Below are 20000 nucleotides of genomic sequence, written 5' to 3' on the forward strand. Positions count from 1 at the left end.
AAATGCTGCTTTCTCAACCTCTTCTTATTATCATCCGCTATTAATCCACTACCGTAATCATTTGCAAAAGAAGTGAAACGTTCTAGAAATGTTGCATCTGATCAACACTTCTTCACGCTTTTACACAAGTGAAGTCTGAACAACAACTGTTTCTAATTCCAAATACCTTTTACATTTCAGGTTAGTCGGTGACTCATAGAAGTGTGTCTCCGTGTGGGGGAAGGCGAGGGGGCTACAGAGAGAGAGAGAGAGAGAGAGAGAGAGAGAGAGAGAGAGAGAGAGAGAGAGAGAGAGAGAGAGAGAGAAGAGAGAGAGAGAGAGAGAGAGAGAGAGAGAGAGAGAGAGAGAGAGAGAGAGAGAGAGAGAGAGAGAGAGAGAGAGAGGGGGGGGGGGAGATAAAGAGAGAGTAAAAGAAAGTAAGATTGAAAGAGTGAGAACGTGTGATAAATAGATAGAGTAAGAGTGAGAAAGTGAGTGTGAGAGAAAGAGAGAGAGAGAGAGAGAGAGAGAGAGAGAGAGAGAGAGAGAGAGAGAGAGAGAGGAGAGAGGAGAGAGGAGAGAGGAGAGAGGAGAGAGAGAGAGAGAGAGAGAGAGAGAGAGAAGAGAGAGAGAGAGAAAAAAAGTGAGGGGAGAGGGAAAAAAGGGAGAAAGAGTGAGATAGATAGATAGACAGATAGATACAGAAAGAAAGAAAGAAATAGAGAGAGAGAGTGTGTGTATAAGTATGTATGTTTGCGATACACCATCAGGAGCGATATCAGTGAGCACCAGTCAATCGCACAGCCGTATCTTAATCAATGAAACAACAAGGATAATCACGCTTTTATTGTCGGTACAAGACCACCTCATACAGCGTATATCAAACTCATCCTTTACAGCCACATATCTACATATACATATCTCCCCACATGCTGTCTGGAGCATAATTTATCCTGGGCGGAGGCGGAGAACAGCACGTGGGTGGAGAGAAATAAATTTGGTCCATTAAAGAATAAAATTAACAGCGTAGGTGTATTTATACATTCTTAGCTCTACCTACAGGTGCGCTCGTCCCAAACATCTGCCTGTATATACACATGTGCTGACATATACAGTCTTCTATCTAAAACCTGTAAAATGCATAATCATCAATGGAGAAACACACCAAAAGAAACTGACAGGTAAACATGCTCACGTACACGTACACGCACACACACACACTTTTAACCCAACAAAGCTACGCCTACAAGACATTAATACCAAAATGCACTTTACATCAATGAAAAAAAACAACAACACAACATCAATACAAAATAGAAAAAAACTATATATATATATATATATATATATATATATATATATATATATATATATATATATACATATATATATATCGAGATAATATTAACACATGCTAATCTCTCATTTTCCTCTTGGTATCATTACTCATCTAATTACAAATGCAACATTGAACATCAATAACATCATTCCTCTAATAAACTGAAAATTCAAAATCGGACATAAGGTACATCTCCTAAACACATGTGTATGACTAATCAAAGAGTAATAAATTCACAACATAAATTTCAAAATATATTGAACATTGACAGAAAACTGAAAAAAAAACAAAAAACAGAATAGTAGATACAGAAACAAACAGACAGACAGATAGATAGATAGAAACAGATAGCTAGACGGATAGAAGTCGATACATAGACAGACAGATAGAAATGGATAGATAAACAGATAGATAGATAGACTGATAGAAATAGACAGATAGACAAACAGACAGACAGACTTAGAGAGTAGATAAAGGAAAAAAGAAAAAAAAAATACAGGCATGGCAAGAGTTTCGACATTGCGAAAAACGAAAAAAAAACGAAAAAAAAAAAGTCCGAAAAAAAAAAAAAGTTGGAAACCACAGAATAGTAGAATGCCCAGCAGGGAGCAGCAGTAGAATGATAGTGGGCAGCCAGCAGTGAACAGCAGCAGCAGTAACAGCAGTAACAGCAGCAGCAGCAGCAGCTATGGTCCGAGCTAGGATGACATACCAGACAATGCATTTACAGATTCACAAGGGGGAAACCACATGTAAACGCACTTCTGGTACGCAACCGTGCTGGACGACCCGACACGGTGGTCTCCCCCTTTGAGGCCGAGGCCGCCCACGAAAGACGCAGCCGCAGCCGCAGCCGCAGCCGCACGCACCGTGGCCGCTAAAAAAGGGCTTTCCCGCGGTTGAGGATATTTGGGTGTGTGTGCTTTTTTTTTCTTTTTTTTTCTTTTTTTCTTTTCTTTTCTCTCTCTCTCTCTCTCTCCACTGGCCGCTTGGCATAACCCACGTGGGGATGGGGTGGTGGAGGATGGGTGGAGAGGGTGGTGGAAGGGGTGGAGGGGAGGGGAGGGAAGGGGGACGGGGACGGGGACGGCTCGGGGAGGAGGAGGAGGAAGAGGAGGGGGAGGAGGAGGAGGAAGAGGAGGGGGAGGAGGAGGAGGACGAGGAGGAGGAGGGGAGGCGGCAAGCACTCGCGCTCCCTCGGTTCGGTCTTGCAACTTGTAACTTTTCCTCGACGTCTAAACACACTCCGTCCACAGGTTGTGAACTAACGAAAACCCGTAAATGAATGAATAAATAAAGAGATAACTTAAATGGACGTTTAAACAAGTGATACGTCCATCGTTTTCTTTGCTTTCCAATTCTAGGGGTAACACTAACAAATCGCACTTCGATAACTTGGCTGTCTCAATCTTCCCTTCCCTCTCTTTTTCTCTCCTTCTTTTACGCCAACAATTAAAAAAACAAAAACAAAACGAAACTTCCCATCTTCCTTCCTCTCACAGCCCGTAAATCCTCTCGGGTCGTGCGGGGGGGAGGGGGAGTGGGGGGAGGAAGTCGTTACGGCGGGACGACCAGATAGGCGCTCGCGGGAAAGGAAAGTCGTGCTCTCTCGGCCGGCCCTCGCGACACTCTCCCCCACTCCGTCGCCACCACACGCGAGGCTCACTACGACCACGTCACGACCACGTCACGCCCCTTTCCTCACACTGGATCATCCCCAAATATATATATATATACGTACATACATACATATATACATACATACAAGCATACATACATACATACACAATCAGTAATACATGTAAAAGCACTCACGAATAAGGGGACTTACACACACACACACACACGCACACACACACACACACACACACACACACACACACACACACACACACACACACACACACACACACACACACACACAATCACAAAATGTCGTCACGTAGTCACCGCTGACAGGCACATCCACCCACCCACCCACCCATCCACCCACACTCACTCAATCAATCAATCGAAGCAGACATTCGATTATAAGGAAGTCGGAGAGCAAGACCCCCGGTGCGTGAGCGGCAGACAGGCGGTCACTCTGGCCGAGAAGACCTGCAGGTGCAAGCATGCAGGTCAGGCGCGCATGACAGCGAGGTCTTCACTCTTTTGTATATTCTCTCCTATCCTCCCTCTCTCTCTTTCTCTTTCTATTTCTATTTCTCTTTCTCTCTCTCTCAACGGCGCAATAAAGTCCGATCAGTGGGAGGAGGGGGAGGGGGTTAGGGGGGAGGGGGAGGTGCAGGAACTTGGGTCGCTTGGGCTGCTTAGAAGAGGTATTTCTGCGGTCGTGTGACTCACCTTGCCGACCCCAGTGTGACGCGCCTGTCCTACACATCTGTTCCCACTAAACGCACACACTGACACACATTCGCTCGCACACACACACACACACACACACACAGAAACGCACATGCACGCAAACACGCTCACGCAACTAAAAAACTAAAGCATGCTTCCCGGGGTTCAAGGCCGCCGTAACTCTCCGTGAAAAGTCAACGGAACTGTTGCAAGAGGCGTGGGTTCGATGGCTTCATTCCGCGCCCGTGAACACCTGCACCCTGACCGAGTGGGGGCACGCCCTTGCTCTGTCTGACACCGCCCACGCGACACTGGCGATCAGAAATACTTCCAAAGCCCTTACGCGGACTACGTCGATGGTCCTTGGCTTTCACTCCGGAGTGTCACAAGAATATTCGCAGAAGAGGCCTAAGGACTGGCTGTTTTTGTTTTCCATCACACCGCAAGCGAAGAAGTAAACTCGTCGGGTGTGTCATTCAACATCGCACAAGAAACGATATTCCTCGTCCTTTTCGAGACGCCGCACAGTAACCAAATCAAAGGCGTCAAACAGCAGGCCTGGCCGCCCGCCCGACCTCTTTCCTTCCGCTTCTTCCCGGCAACAAAACTTCCTCGCGGGTCTTGCTGTCTCTTCCTCCCGGAGCGGCGAGCGGCCGTCGGCGACCTTACAAGGTCTGTTCCCCGCGGAGGTCGTGGAGGCAATAGACGAGACCCGCGTGTTCCCAGGGTTTTATGTCGGACTGGACTACCTCGTCAGGTGGGTTTGCGGGACGGAGCCTCGGTGAGCACCGTGAGAGAACCTCCGCGTCTGTCTGTGTATGTCTACCACACCGTCTCAAGTTGACGGTACAGGTCTGACCGCAGTCACGTCACCTCACCTACTGCACACCCCCTCCCCCTCCTCCTTCCTCTCCCCCTCCCCTCCCACCCTCCTCCTCTTCCTCTTATCCTTTATCCTCCGTCGTTTGGATATCAAGAGGAGGACTTCCCGATAAGCCTCGGAACACGCCCGGAGCACGCCCGCCACTCCTCCGACAGAGTCCCCTCCCGCTAGGGTGGGTCGCAGAGGAAGAGATTTCGACAGGGTGTTCGCGACGCCGAGGGAAAGGTGGAAGGGGCGAACCCGCAGAGGAATGCTGTTGGCTGTGGCGGGACAGTTCCCACGAAGGCGCTGAGGGAAAGGGGGGTTGTGGGGGGAAGGGGGAGGGGGGGGTCGAGAACGGGCGGGGGTGGAGGGAGGTGCCGACGTCCCTTGCTCTCTCTACCTCCTCCCCTGACGCCCTCCTCCTTCTCCTCCCTGTCTTCGGCCTCAGCTCGAGTGTCAACAGGTAATTCCAGGGCGATTGGGAGCGGTGGGGGAGGGAGGGAAGGGAGGGGGGCGGGCGCCTGGAAAGGGAGTCGGCGCCGCCAGGTGAGGGCCGACCAGTGGGAGCCAAGGGAGCCAGAGGGCCACGAGGGGACATGCACCTTACGAAATGCTCCTCTTCCCCCCTCCCCCTCCCCCCCCATCCCCCAGCCCTTCACGACACTCGAAGGAAGGGAATCGCAGGGAACAAACGCCCCGCGATTCGGGGTTCCGCCAATCGCTCTCCGAAGTGTGAACCAGATGGAACGACTGCTATGCCGAAGACGTAACCTTCGCCGAGACAAAAAGAAAAGATTCCTGGCGAGGTGAAGGTGTACTACTGCATTCTCTCTCTCTCTCTCTCTCACTCTCTCTCTCTCTCTCACTCTCTCTCTCTCTCTCTGTGCCTCTGCTATTAATCTCATTTTTTATTTATTTTTTCTGCTTTCGTTCACTCACATACTTACTCACTTACTCACTCACTCACTCACTCACTCTCTCTCTCTCTCTCGACACCGACACCGGTGGCCGAGAGGGGCGGGGAACACCGTGCCAAGACTGCTATGCGACACACGTCCTCACACCTGCTGCAGTTGCATGGGACAAGACACTCTACTCCGCCCGCTGCCGCCCCTCGCTCGCCCTCAGCCCATCTCACCGAGGGAAGGAGTGCCCGCTTTAGACCTTGAGTACTTCGCGTTTAGAGAATAAAAAGGATTTAGAAAAATGGAGGAAAATGCAGAAAACCACTAAAGGAATGCCAGATTCAAAAAGGGGTTTAAAAGTCGATTCTTTACAAAAGCAAGATAACGGGGGGGAAGGGGAGATGAAGACCCAAGAGTTTCTACAAAAGGGTCAGAGTGAAGGGGAGGGGGGGGGGGGAGAGAGAGAGAGAGAGAGAGAGAGAGAGAGAGAGAGAGAGAGAGAGAGAGAGAGAGAGAGAGAGAGAGAGAGAGAGAGAGAGAGAGAGAGAGAGAGAGAGAGAGAGATAGAGATAGAGAGAGAGAGAGAGAGGCAGATAGATAGATAGATAGATAAACAGTGAGGTAGATAGATAGATAGATAGATAGATAGATAGATAGATAGAGAGGATTGTGGGGAGGGGGTGGGCGCAGAGGGGCGTGGGAGGAGACAGTAGGCATGTTCTCCAGGCAACAACCGAAGCGTCCCAATGTCCATTGCCAAAGGCCGTATTTTTAAATAGTGGACGCTGAAGTGCTCTGGCTGGTGTTTACATGCCCGGGCGGGACACCCACGGGGGCGGTGCCTCAGGGGCGGTGCCACGCGGCGACAGGGCGACCAAAAGCAATGTTCCTCGACGAGGGGCGGCCGCGGACGCCTCCATATGGGGTGGGCCGATAGGTGGGCGCCTACGGTAAGTCCCGTCCGGCGGCACGGCGAAAGGATTGACGAGAGGCAAGGTCATGCATGGTGATCTTTTGTTGCCATACATTGCCATACAACACCAAGCATTCCGCGGTGCACTCCCCCACTTCCACCTACCCCCTACCCCCCTCCAAAGTTTCCCCACGATCATTAATTACATTGCATAAATTGCAGATACGGACGTTTTGCAACATCCTACCGAGAGAACAACACATACTTGAAGTGATTATTCTTGTCAGGGATGCGCTTAATCCCAGCTATGCAAGACTCGCTCACGAGGCTTACACAAGCGGAAACGCGAACACGCACACACACGTGTACACACACACACACACACACACACACACACACACACACACACACACACAGCAGCAGCACGTACACACACACACGCATACTCTTTATCATTTTTCTTTCAAGGCGATGTTAAAGAAAACGAGGCGAGGGAGGGGGTGAGGAAGAGGAAGAGGAAGAGGAATAGGAATAGAAAGAGGAAGAAGAGGAGGAGGAGGAGGAGGAGGAGGAGGAGGAGGAGGAGGAGGAAGAAGAGGAGGTGGAGGGAGGAGGAGGAGGAGGAGGAGGAGGAGGAGGAGGAGGAGGAGGAGGAGGAGGGAGGAAGAGAAGGAGAAGAGGGGGAGGAAGATGAGGAGGTGGAGAAGGATGAGGATGAGACTGAGAAGAAGTAAGAGGAGAATAAGAAGAAAGGAGAGAAAAGAATAAAGAAAGAAGAAAGAAGAAGAAGAGGATATAAGTAGAAGCAAAGAAGAAGGAGAGGCGCTAAGGAGACCCGCCGCGCAAGGTCCCACAGCGGGCGTGAGGAGCGGTCCTGTGGCCATGGGCGTGCGGGCGCGTGAAACTCTCGATTATGAGAGTACAAGAGGACTTAAAATATGAAAAATGAGAAAACGAACAAACATGCGAGCATATGTATATAGAGAGATAAAATCAGTAGTCTGTGGGCGTGCGACTGAGATATGAAGCGGCTGCAGGCGGGTGAGGGATGGGCGTGGGCGGGTGAGGGGAATGTGGAGGCGTGGGGAGTGAGGGGAATGTGTTGGGCGTGGGCGGGCGAGGGGAATGCGTGGGCGTGGGTGAGGGCACGGTGTGTGAGAGGAACGTGTGGGCGTGGTGGGTGAGGGGAATGTGTGGCTGTGGGCGTGACAGGTGAGGCTGGGTGGGCGTAGGCGGAGATGGGACAAAGCAAGAGGCGTCACTGGCAACAAAACCCACTCTATAATATTCTTTTTCCCCCCCGCCCCTCTCCCCCTCCCCCTCCCTCCATCCCCTCGACGTCATCCTCCCTAGAACCAGCCATCCCCCCCCCCCACACACACACCCTTCCGCCCTCGAAACGAGAGTCCTACCTACGATGGAAAACGTGGGAGAGAGAGAAAAGGAGAAAGAAGGAGGGAGGGAGGGAGGGGGGAGAGAGGGAGAGAGAGGGAGGGAGGGAGGGAGGGAGGGAGAGAGAGAGAGAAGTGAAGGAGAAAAGGAGGAAGGGAGAGGTAGAAAATAAAGAGAGGCAAGAACTCGAACCATCCCCAATCTCTCTACCCCCCTCCTTCTCTTTCCTCTTCCTCCCCCTCCCCCATCTCCCCACCCCCTCTTCGCCGCCCCGATTCCCGAGGAAGATCTCGAAGTGGGGAACACGTCATCGCAGAGGTTGGGGCACGGCGAGGCGAGGCAGGTGGTGCGTGACTCAGACGCTCTGCCACCTTTGCAATGCCCCCCCCCACTCCCCCTTCTCTCTCTCTTTCTCTCTTTCTCTCTCTTTCTCTCTCTCTCTCTCAACCCTCCCCTTCTCTTAATCTTGTCCTCCTTCTCTCTCTCTCTCTCTCAACCCTCTCCTTCTCTTAATCCTGTCGTCCTTTTCACACACTCTCTCTCTCTCTCTCTCTCTCTCTCTCTCTCTCTCTCTCTCTCTCTCTCTCTCTCTCTCTCTCTCTCTCTCCCTCTCCCTCTCTCTCTCTCTCTCTCTCCTCTCTCTCTCCTCTCTCTCTCCCTCTCCCTCTCCCTCTCCCTCTCCCTCTCTCTCTCTCTCTCTCTCTCTCTCTCTCACTTCCCTTTAGAGGAGGGAGCCGCTTGCAGACCCATGCCATGGGTCGGCTCGCAGCTCGGCGCTCAAACAACATGCTGGTATCACTGTCAGAACAGGTTAAAAGGGGGGCAAGGAGGGAGGGTGTAAGGGGGAGGAAGAAGATGGAGAGAGAAAGGGAGGGAAGAAGGGAGGGAAGAAGGGAGGGAAGAAGGGAAGGAAGTCGGGGAGGGAGGGAGGGAGGGGGATAAGACAGACGGAGAGAGAGAGGAAGAGGGTTAGAGGGTTAGAGAGAGAGAGAGAGAGAGAGAGAGAGAGAGAGAGAGAGAGAGAGAGAGAGAGAGAGAGAGAGAGAGAGAGAGAGGGTGGAAGGGGGAGGTCAACCAAAGCAAGAGAGAGAGAGACAGTCGTTGGCTCGAGAGGCCGTACAAGCGCCCCGCACTGACACTGGCTCCCTTTCGCCTCCCTGCTTCCTTTTCCCACTTTTCACTTTTGCACACTTGTTCACGCACTTTCTATCGTACATACAAACTGACAAACACATAAACAAACAAACACACACACAAACACACACACACACACACACACACACACGCATACATACACTGAAAACGCAACAAGTGCCCCTTCACGAGCGCGGGCGTACGGGCGTGCGGGCGTGCGGCGGCCACCACCGATACGTCGAGCACACACCTCCATCCCCCCCAGGCGTCGCCCCGCGGGAATCCCACGGGAATCCCACGGGGGTCCCGAGCACCGGCACGAGCCCAGAGAACCTACGAGAAGGACTGGCTCTCTCTCGTGGCTCTCGTGGGTGTGCAGGGCGGGAGTGCCAGGGCGGGAGTGCCAGGGCGGCCAGAATGTGAATCACGTGGTGGTTTGCAGGGCGGGTGCCAAGTGCCAACTGGGACACGAATGTTGACAGCCCTCCCCGCCCCTGCCAACGCCTGACCCCTTGTCCCCCCCCTCCCCCTCCCCCCCGCCGCGGCTGCTGACACCGCTGACACCCCCCCCACTCCCCCCCTACTCCCCCTTGGTCCTTGGTGTCAGCAGTCTCTTCTTTTCGCTTTTCCGGGAAGGAATTGGGAGGAAAGAAGAGAGATGGAGATGAGTGGATAAGAGGGAAGGATAGAGGGAAGGATAAAGGGAGGGAAGGACAGAGGGAGAGAGGGAGAATTATATACAAGAGCTAGGGAAAGAGGATAGATATATAGATAGATAGAAAGATAGAAAGAATTCAATCCTTACATAAAAACAAAAAGACAAAATGGAGGAGGAAGAAAAGGACAAAAAAAGAACTCAGAAACAGAGGAAGAGGAGTAGGCGAAGAAGGAAAAGAAGAAGAAGGAGAAAGAGAAGGAGTGAAGCAAAGGACGAAGTGGGTAGGGCAGGAGAGGATAGGATAGGAGGAGGGAGGGTAGGTGGGGGGGGTTAGGTTAGGTTAGGAGAGGAGTTTCTCGAGGCAGGTCACACGGGGTCAGGTGTCACTTTGGGAACTCTGCGGCGGTGGTTCCCTCGGCAGCCAGTTCGCCGCGACCGCACCCCCCTCCCCCCTCCCCTACTCCCCTACCCGCCCACCCCCACCCCCCCAAGAGCCCGCAGTGGCAGAGGGAGTGAGCGCGGGCGGGTCTCTCGATAGTCGTATTGTCTTTTCTTCTAAACATATAAATAATAAACAATTAAAAAAAGTGGGTAGCGATGTTAAAAAAATAAACATAATAGGATAACGAATAAAAAAAATAAATAAAAAAAAAAAAAAAAAAAAAAAAAAAAAAAAAAAAACATACCCCCATTAAAACACGTACTATCAAAAACCAATCTTACTTATACATACTTATACCTATGATTACCGAAGATACAACTAAGAAAAACATGGTATGGCAACAGAGTACCATACACGTCAAAGTTCCACCTGATAAATACATCAATAATAAATCGAATCTTAATACCAATGTCATAATTACCATGATGACACGCCACGGCGATCCACACTTTTATATCAATTGATAAAAAACACGATCAAAAAAATATCAATCATCATCAACAGCGAGTGTCATAATTATTATATAAGCTATATAATAATAGTGATAATGATAATGATAATAACAAACTAACCAACAAATAATGATGATTAAACAAGTTGAAGAGAAAAAAAAAGTTAAAGAAAATATCATCATCAAAATCAAAAGATAATCAAAATAATGCGAATAAAAAAAGATAAATAAAAACAATAAGAAAATAAAAAAAAATAAAAAAACAAAAACACCCTCACATCCCACCTCCCCCCCCCAAAAAAAAAACAGAAACAACAAAACAAACAAACACCCCTAAATTGATTATCGAAAAAAAAGAGAAAAAAAAGAACTATATTGAGTGTCGAAGAAGCTCAGACGGGTTCCACGGGTGACAAGTTCCGCCTGGGAAACACGAGGCCATTAATTCATCGTTCCCCTCACGCAACGAGAGAGACAAGAGGAAATGGTGATGAAGAGGAGGAGGATAATAATTATAATAATGATAATAATGATAATAGTGATAATAGTAATAGTAATGATGATAATAATGGTGAGAGAAGTTATGATCGTAATAATACCTTTGGATGTTAATAAAAATAGGAGAGAAAGAGAGAGGGAGTGAGAGGGAGGGAGGGAAGGGAAGGGAGAATGAAAGAAAGAGAGAAAAAAAATGCTAGTAAGAGAGTGAAAGAGAGAAAAAAATAAAAGAGAGAGAAAAAAAGAAAGAAAAAGAAAGGGAAAGAGAAAGAGAGAGAAAGAGCAATATGACCTTGAGGATAAGTCCAGCAATGCCGCCCCCCTCCCCTCTCCCCCGCCCACCCCCACCTGACAGTGACCTTGCCTCCGTCCCGTCACGCGAGGGCACAGGAGGTCCATTAACGTCGAGGCAAGAAGTATCGACTCCGTGACCCCTCCCCATCCCTCCCCATCCCTCCCCTCCCCTCCCCTCCAGTCCCCACCAACTCCCTCTCTTCTCCCTCCCACCTACTCTCTCCCTCCCTTCTCCCTCCCTCCCACCTACTCTCTCCCTCCCTTCTCCTTCCTCCCCATCCACTCTCTTCCTCCCTTCTTCCTCCCCTCTCCCTCCTCCCCACCAACTCCCTCCCCCCACACACTTTCTCCCTCCCTTCTCCTTCCTCCCCATCCACTCTCTTCCTCCCTTCTCCCTCCTCCCCACCCACTCCCTCCTCCCCACCAACTCCCTCCCTTCTCTCTCCCTCCCCTTACCCATCCACTCCCTCCCTCCCTCCCCAACCACTCCATCCCTTCTCCCTCCCCCTCCCCCTTCCCCTGAATAGTTCGGTATTCAATTTGTATTTTTTTATCGTCCCTTCCTCTGTACGTTAACCTATTTATATACTCAATTATCTATCTATCAATTCTTCCTTCTATTTCCCCAGGTGTCTATCAGTCCACCTAGTTGCATACCACACTTACCAAGCCGATCAATCAACTAGGCTATTTATATATATTTTTTTTTCAGCCCTCCTATCAAATCAGGTTATTTCTACTCTTCTATTAATAACTCTAAGTTTCTAAGTAATCTATTTTTTTCCCCCGTATTCCGTTAAATAAGAAAAGAATTCTAATACATGCATGCACGCACGCACGCACGTACACACTGCAAGCCGCGACTACCAATGCTTGCACTGCATCGACGGATATGCACGAGCGTAAACAAGAACGTTGAGCAAGCGGGGGGATGGGGGGGTATAGGGTGGGGATGGGAGGGGGGAGAAGGGGGAGGGGGGTCTCTGGCATCACGCCCAATAACTCGCATTGCTCGAATCACGCCCTCACGCCCGCCCTCTTTCGCCCTCGCATTTGCCTGCCCGCATACCCACAACCGCTCTGGCTCTCTCTCTCTCTCTCTCTCTCTCTCTCTCTCTCTCTCTCTCTCTCTCTCTCTCTCTCTCTCTCTCTCTTCCCTCACTACCCCCTCTCTTTCTTTCACTTTCTCTCTCTCTCTCAACTATACGAAAGTCCTCTACAAACACAAGGCATCCCAAGGTAAATTCCCGGCCGAGGTGCCGAGTGCCCTCAGAGGTAATCCTTATCTGAACAATGCCGACATTTTTGCCTGCATGCTTTTGCAATGGAGTGCCACTTGGTCCGGAGTGCGCGGATTCGTCCTTTCTTCGACCTCTTGCTTTCAAAGTGGCGACCGAGCCGAGGCACAGCAAGTGGACGCGCAACACTGCCGCCGTGCAACCTCCGTGGCTAATCCAGCGTCGGGGATATTAGAGAGCGCCAATATATTGCACAATGGGTATCGTAGCGATCGTGGGCGGTGGTAATAATAACTCGGGTAATAACGGTGGTGGAACTGAATTAGCATCACCAATGAGAATAATAATGATAATCATGGTCATAACGATAATAATTATGATAATAATAGTGATAATGATGATGATAATGTGATAATACTGATGAGAATAATTATAAAATAATAATAATGATAATAATAATAAAATATCATCATCGTTGACCACTGGCACGGTAAGAGAGCACAATATCCCGCAGCACAAACGACAATAACTCATCGAGGAACATAAAAGCCATAACCACGGTAACGGAAGCCGCAGTGGCGGGCGGGCGGCCGCTCAGCACCGCCGCCGCCGCCACTCGGGCCGGCGCTCCTTCGCCCCGCATGACCCACTTCGAAGTCACGCAACATGTATTTCCTGTCTGGGTCCGTCATGCAAGCCGCGTCTTCCCTCCGGAGGCTCCGGCCGGCTCGCTCCTCGGCTCAGGCTCCCGCGGCCGAGGCTGCGGCCGAGGCTGCGGCCACGGCTGTCGCGCAGGACGTCAAGTGGCCGAAGGGGTTCGTCCCGCGCGGGGGCGGCCGCGTGGCACTCGCCTCCAGCACTCCGGCACTCGCCTCCAGGTCCTCCAACTTCGCGAACTCCTCACAGGCGGCACTGCTCCGGCCCTGTCGGCCCTGTCGGGGCCGCACGACTCTCACCACTGGCGCTTTCCTGCACAGGGAAGCTCGCGTGCAATGCAGCGCATGCAGCAGCTGCAGAGCGGCCGTGGCAGCGAGTGCCTCCAAGCGCCGCCACGAGGCCACACTGAGCGCCCGTCGCCGTGCACCCGAGGCGCTCTCCGGCGACAAGCAGGGAAGCACTAGCGGTGGCGGCCGTGAAGCAAGCAAGCACGCACGCACGAGGCCAGCAGAGGGCGTGCGGCTGGGCGGGGGCACTGGGCGTGGCGGAGGCGCCCGGCAGGTGGGCAGGGCAGCGTGGCCATGGCAGCCGCGTGGTGGTTACGGTCAGACTGGGCCAGCAGTGAGCGACACGGCTCGGCGCCACCGCCTCCACCTCCTCCCTGGCGACACGCGCCGCCACGCGCTTTCCGCGACCTCCGCGACAGCCTCGCATACTTCGACTTCCAGTTCTGACGGGCTCCCCGGTCAGCGCTGACGTGGCGCGAGGGCGTCCGCCCAAGCCGCCGCGGCGGGCGTCGAGGGCGGCAGCCTTCCCAGGGGCGCCTCTGGCTCCCGCAGAGGGCACGCGCGGCACCGACACAAGGCTCCACGCGAAGCACCAACCTCGGGAAGGCCTTCTTGCGTGCTGTTGCCAACCGCTTGCACTTCTGTCACCAATAATAGGAAGCAACGACTCCCGCCGCCGCCGCCGCTGGGTGCGGGCCGCGGCACCTGGCACTCCCGCCACGATTACGGCACACGGGAATGCCAAACTCCGGGCGCGATGACCGAGGGCGGAGTTCCGTAACGGCTTCCTGGCAGTCGCGTCGCCGACTCTCGGACCACCGGGATAAAAGGGGCATCTCCATTCCGCATGTATGACACCCTTGAGCCCGGTGGCGTGGCACTCTGGCATGAGCGAGTGCCACCCCGAGCCTGGTGTCAGATGCCTGGACAAACGCCATGGCTCCACCAGCCCCTGCATGCAGACGTCCAACGCCACCGACACCACAGCTGTGGCTTCCCCCGCCCACTCTCCATCATTCTCGGCAAAACACTTCGGATCTCCAAAACAACTTTGTCTCTCTCTCTCTCTCTCTCTCTCTCTCTCTCTCTCTCTCTCTCTCTCTCGACCCACTCAAGTAATGATCCACGTCGTTAGACTTACATTCTTTTGATCCCTCTCCCCCCCTCCCCCCTTCCCCCCATTGCCCAGCTCCACGGAGGCAGAGGCTCTCCCTCCTACCCCCCTCATCCCCCCCTTCCCCCTCTTCACCCCTTACGCCTCCGAGAAAGAATCTGAACACTCTCTCATGCCACGCATTCCTCTGTATTGATCACCACGGTGCTGCTGCTGAACTCGTGCCCCGCTACCTTCCTTCCCCAAACGAGGCTCTCTCGCTCTCGCTCTCTCTCTCTCTCTCTCTCTCTCTCTCTCTCTCGCTCTCTCTCTCTCTCTCTCTCTCTCTCTCGCTCTCTGTTTCTCTCTCGCTCTCTCGCTCTCGCTCTCTCTCTCGCTCTCTCTCTAAAACCAATCAATCTCTCTCTGTTTGTTTGTATGTTTGTTTGTTTGTTTCTCTCTCTCTCTCTCTCTCTCTCTCTCTAAGTAAGACCTAGGTAAAGTATCACCCAATAGCGACTGAAATGAAAGAAAGAAGAAAAATATAGAGATGCAGGAAAGAATACGAGGAAAAGAAGTGGATAAAATAAGTCAATAAAGATAGAAAAATAAAGAAAAAGTAAGCAAGAAAAAAGTAAGAAAAGAAAAGAAAGAATTAAAAGGAAAAAGAAAGAAAAGAAAAGTAAGAAAAAAAGAAAAATAAGAAAGAAAAGAAAAGTAAAAAAGAAAAGAAAAGAAAGAAAGAAAGAAAGAAAGAAAGAATAAGTAAGAAAGAAACAAACAAACAAAGAGAGAAAAGGAAAGAGACACAACCCGCGCGCCTGTGACCGTTAACGAGCGCCCCTTAGAGATCGCCACACTGCACCACAAACCCCGACGGGAGATCGCGGTAATTAATCCAAATCTCATGACGCAACATCAAAGGCTTTTTTTTTTTTATCCCCCCGCCGGCTCTGGAACACACGCACACACACACGCACGCACACAGACACACACACACACACACACACACGCACACAGAGAGAGAAACAATAACAATTCAGGAGACAAAAGACAAAATCAAAATGGCCTCTACACACCAGCTCGTTTTTAATAATCCCCGTTGAGTCTTCGTGGTAGGAGAAGGAGGAGGAGGAGGAAGAGGAGGAGGAGGAGAAGAAGAAGAAGAAGAAGAGAAGAAGAAGGAGGAGTAGGGGTAGGGGGGAAGTAGTTATTTAAAAGGACCATTTTGCGGGATAATGAATGGAGGGAAATCATCATGGCACTTAACACAAGAAGTGAAACGTTCCCAGACACACGGACATTCAGACATCCCCGCGCACACACGGACATTCAGACATCCCCGCGCACATAACAGACATAATGGAGAAACATCTAAGATGAGCGAGGCGCGCGCATCGAACAGAGCCTACTCCTGGGAACAATGGCTGGGTCATCAAAAAGGGGGGAACGAGGGAAGGCCGAAGCAATCTGAGAGGAGTGGAGCGCGCTCAGTACAAAAACATACCTACAACCCTTCTTACCTTCTTCTTTCCTCTCCTCCTCCTCATTCTTCCCTCCTCCTCCTCCTCCTCCTCCTCTCTCCCCTCCTCCTCACTCCTCCTCCCTCCTCCTCCTCTCCTCCCTCAAAGGCTCCTAGGCACTTCTAGGACCTAAAAAAAAAAATCATCCACAGAAAAAAAAAAAAAAAGGCAGAAAAAAAAATCTAGCATAAAAGACTGCTTGCTATGCATGCCCTAGCGGGGGGGGGGGGCACAAAAGAGGGGGGGGGGGTCACACGAGGCACAACCTAGCGCGAGTCCCCGAGTGCTAGAACGTTTGAAGACTCGATCCAAAAAGGGTTCCCGTTTCGAATCAAGCACAAAAAAAGATCTAAAATTCGCTGCGCTTGCTTGCTTGCTGCCTGTTGACTAGGCCTGCTTGCTTGCTTGCTTTGCTGTTGTGTTCCCCATCTGATGCTGTAGTTTCTTACAGTGAACCGCACATAATTATCTTAATTACCTCAAGGAAAAAATAATAATATACATTTAAAAAAGGGAAGTAAAAAAAAATGTTAAAAAAAGGAAAGAAAGAAAGAAAAAAAAGAAAAAAAAAAAAACAAAGCTTTGTGCGTTTGCTTTACTTGTTTTTTTTGTTGCTTTATTTTGTGTTTTTGCTGTTAAGCATTTTTCATGATTTGGAAGGCATGCTGTTGAAAGAAATGTAAAAATCGCTAAGGACATTCTGTTGTCGGAGTCCTTGGCTGTTACTGTATATCACACAGACAATCCGTGTATGTAAAATCAAGATTGTCAGCTTGTTGATAGACAGAAAAAAGAAACAAAGAAAAAAGAGAGAAAAAAGGGGGAGAAAAAGAAAAAAGAAAAGAAGAAGAAAAACAAAAAATTATCATTTCGAAAGGATTTGGAGATCAAAGATCTGGTTGTAGGGAGTGATCGTGAAATGGAAACCAACAATTTGAGAGGAAAGATGATGGTATGATGAAGAAAAAAAGGGGGGAAAACGAAACAAATAAAACGTTACTATTTTAGAAGAAGAAGAAGAAAAAATGGAAAAAAAAAGGGATCATTACAGAACAGAGTGATCCGGCAGAAAAATATATATATATATAAACCGGCCACACTAAAAGAATAGTAAAAAAAAAAAGGGGACCGGCTTCACAAACCTCGTTCAGTGTTGCTCCTTTCTCTCCCACCACTCGCCGATCCTGAAATTCTGAAATACAGGGATTCCGACCTCTTCTCTGCACAGCATCAACATCAACAACAACAACAACAACAACAAAACAACAACAATGGCTGAACAAAGAAACTCATAGCGTGCTCTTTCCTACGACATTCGTGTGGGGAAACCTAGCTAAGAATAAACAATTGTATATACAGGAAAAGTCGCCCTAATGATATATATATATATATACACACAAACACACATACACACACTCTTGTTCTTGTTCTTTTTAAAGACCAAGTAGAACATCCACCTAATAAGTCCTATCCAGAAAAAAATTAGGCCTAAGCAGATGACCCGAAGAAGAAGAAGAAGAAGGAGACTGTACTTGTATCTCTTCCTTCTTTCCTTCCTTCCTTCTTTCCTTCGATTCTTCCTTTCTTCCGTCGTCCGTCGCGCGTCTTCGGGCATCGATGGTATCGGTACAGAGACCACTGAGATACCACCAGCTGTGTTCACACTTCGGAAACCATGTGAACTCAGGATGGTTCTCGTGGTACCTGACCAAGAGAAGGGGGGGAAGAGGGGGGGGAGGAGGAGGAGGAGGAGGAGGAGGAGGAGGAGGAGGAGGAGGAGGAGGAGGAGCAGGAGAGAGGAGGAGGAGGGGGAAGGAGGAGGATGAACGCTGGGATGTTGGTTCTTGTTGGTCGTGGAAGGATGTTGTTATTTTTCTTGTTTTTGGACGATTTGTTCTTGTTCTTGTTCTTGTTCTTCTGTTGATACTTCTTGTTGGTACCTTCTTGAACTCTGTGTGTGAATGGCAACCGCTTTGTGTGAATGAGAGTAAGTGTACGTGAGTGAGTAAGTGTACATGAGTAAGTGTACATGAGTGAGTGAGTGTACGTGAGTGAGTGAGTGTAAGTGATTGAGTGACTGAAAGTGACTGAGAGTGAGTGAATAAATGAGCGTGAGTGAGTGAGTGTGAATAAGCACAATGAGCTAACCCGATGTAGTGTTTACTGCCTCTGTGTATATGAGTATGTATGTGTACAGATGAGTGCGTGCGCTGAACCAAGCCACGCAGATGTATGAAGCCTGCGTGAGACCCTGTGAAACCTCGAGATAATGAGCAAACAATGGACTGCACATTCGAGGCAATCCGACGGCGTTTTGCAATCTCCTCATCCTTTTCCTTCTCTGCAATCGACGGCGGCAGCAACACACACAAACACACACACACAAACACAACCCAGTTTCCTAACTCTGTACCGTTGCGGCTTCGGCTACCACACAATAAACAAAACCAAACAACTAACCAAGCTATCTTACTCGACCTCGACACGGAAAAAAACCCAAACAAATAAAAATACACGTCTACAACCTACAAAGAACCCCCTGAACCTCTAAACCCCCCTTCCCTCTCTAACCCCCAACCCCCTACACCCTCCTCCCACCAACCCTCCTCCCACCAACCCCCCCTCCCTCCCATCCCACCCCCTCCCCCCCTCCCCGCCGGGTACTCACAATCTGCCGGACGTCTCGATCAGACCGTCGTCCCCCTCGATGCGATAGATCTTGCCGTACATCACGTAGTCGAAGGGATCCGCCCGCGACGGCCCGGTCTCCAGCGGGTTGTAGTCGGGTCCGTCGGTCGGGTAGCCGTCCTCTCGCAGCGTCGTGGCCAGCACCAGCCGGAACTTGTCACCTGGCAACACATAAGCAAGGGTGGTTGCAATCAATGGGGGTGGGGGGAAGGGTGGGTGGGAGGGTAATGCTTGTGTGGATTGTGGATTGTGGGTTGTGGGTTGTGTGTGGGTTGTGGGTTGTGTGTGTGTGTGTGTGTGTGTGTGTGTGTGTGTGTGTGTGTGTGTGTGTGTGTGTGTGTGTGTGTGTGTGTGTGTGTGTGTGTGTGTGTGATTGTGCTTTACTTCATAAAATAACAGTCATAAAATAAAACATAGGAATCTTCCTAGTATGTCATTTTTATGGCTTCGTGGATATATATCACAATTTAATTTAATATCACAAAAAATATTTAAAAAACAACAACAATAAAACCGCAAATAGTACACCAACAATCACATCACACATAAACAAATAAACAAACACACAACTACCGCAACGCAACATGAAACAACATAGCACAAGATATAACAAGAGAGAGGCAGTGGGGGAGGAGGAGGAGGAACAGGAGGAGGAGGAGGAGGAAGAAGAGGAGGAGAAGGAAGAAGAGGAGGAGGAGGACGAGGAGGAAGAAGAAGAAGAAGAAGAAGAAGAAGAAGAAGAAGAGGAGGTAGAAGAAGAAGAGGAGGAGGAGAAGGAGAGAGCCAAGGCGTAAATAACCGAGCATTCAATGACCTTCTCGCTAACTGACGGACACACACGGCACAGCTGATGCGTCAAGCCAAACCCACTGCGTTACGAGGTACTGGAAATCTATCACATGTTGTTATTGATCACCGAGGCGAGTTTATGAAGGTGGGTCACCTGCTACTCCTCCTCTTCCTCTTCCTCCTCCTCATTTTCCTCCTCTTTCTCCTCTTCCTTTTCCTCCTTGCCTCCCTCACTCTTCGGAAATATTGCCTAAATTCACCGTCGGATGTTTGAAGCACGTATGAGGAAACACAGGCGTATAAAGATAAATCAGTGACTGGAGAATAAAATGAAAGAAATAGTAGACGAAGATAAAGGAAAGGGCAAGGGAGACGATGTGAAGAAGAATAAGTAAAGGAGGAAAGGGAGAAAAAGAAAAAGAGAAAGAAAACTGACAGCACATAGAACGCACTCTCCACTCTCCTCTCTCTCTCTCTCTCTCTCTCTCTCTCTCTCTCTCTCTCTCTCT

At 50.1% G+C, this 20000-nt stretch overlaps 1 protein-coding gene across 2 annotated transcripts in view; it reads right to left on the reverse strand.

Moving 5' to 3' along the window:
* Positions 1-20000, reverse strand: part of Polr2H (DNA-directed RNA polymerases I, II, and III subunit Rpb8) — a 224931-nt gene that overhangs the window by 9151 nt on the left and 195780 nt on the right. For both annotated transcript variants that reach the window (XM_086543617.1, XM_086543616.1), the window contains exon 3: positions 18683-18863. In XM_086543617.1, the coding sequence (XP_086399743.1) occupies positions 18683-18863 (181 nt within the window). The remainder of the gene's footprint in view (positions 1-18682; positions 18864-20000) is intronic.

The sequence above is a fragment of the Penaeus japonicus genome, unplaced genomic scaffold, assembly GCF_977035675.1.
Source record: "Penaeus japonicus unplaced genomic scaffold, GWHDUDI00000001_assembly GWHDUDI00000013, whole genome shotgun sequence".
Classification (NCBI taxonomy): domain Eukaryota; kingdom Metazoa; phylum Arthropoda; class Malacostraca; order Decapoda; family Penaeidae; genus Penaeus; species Penaeus japonicus.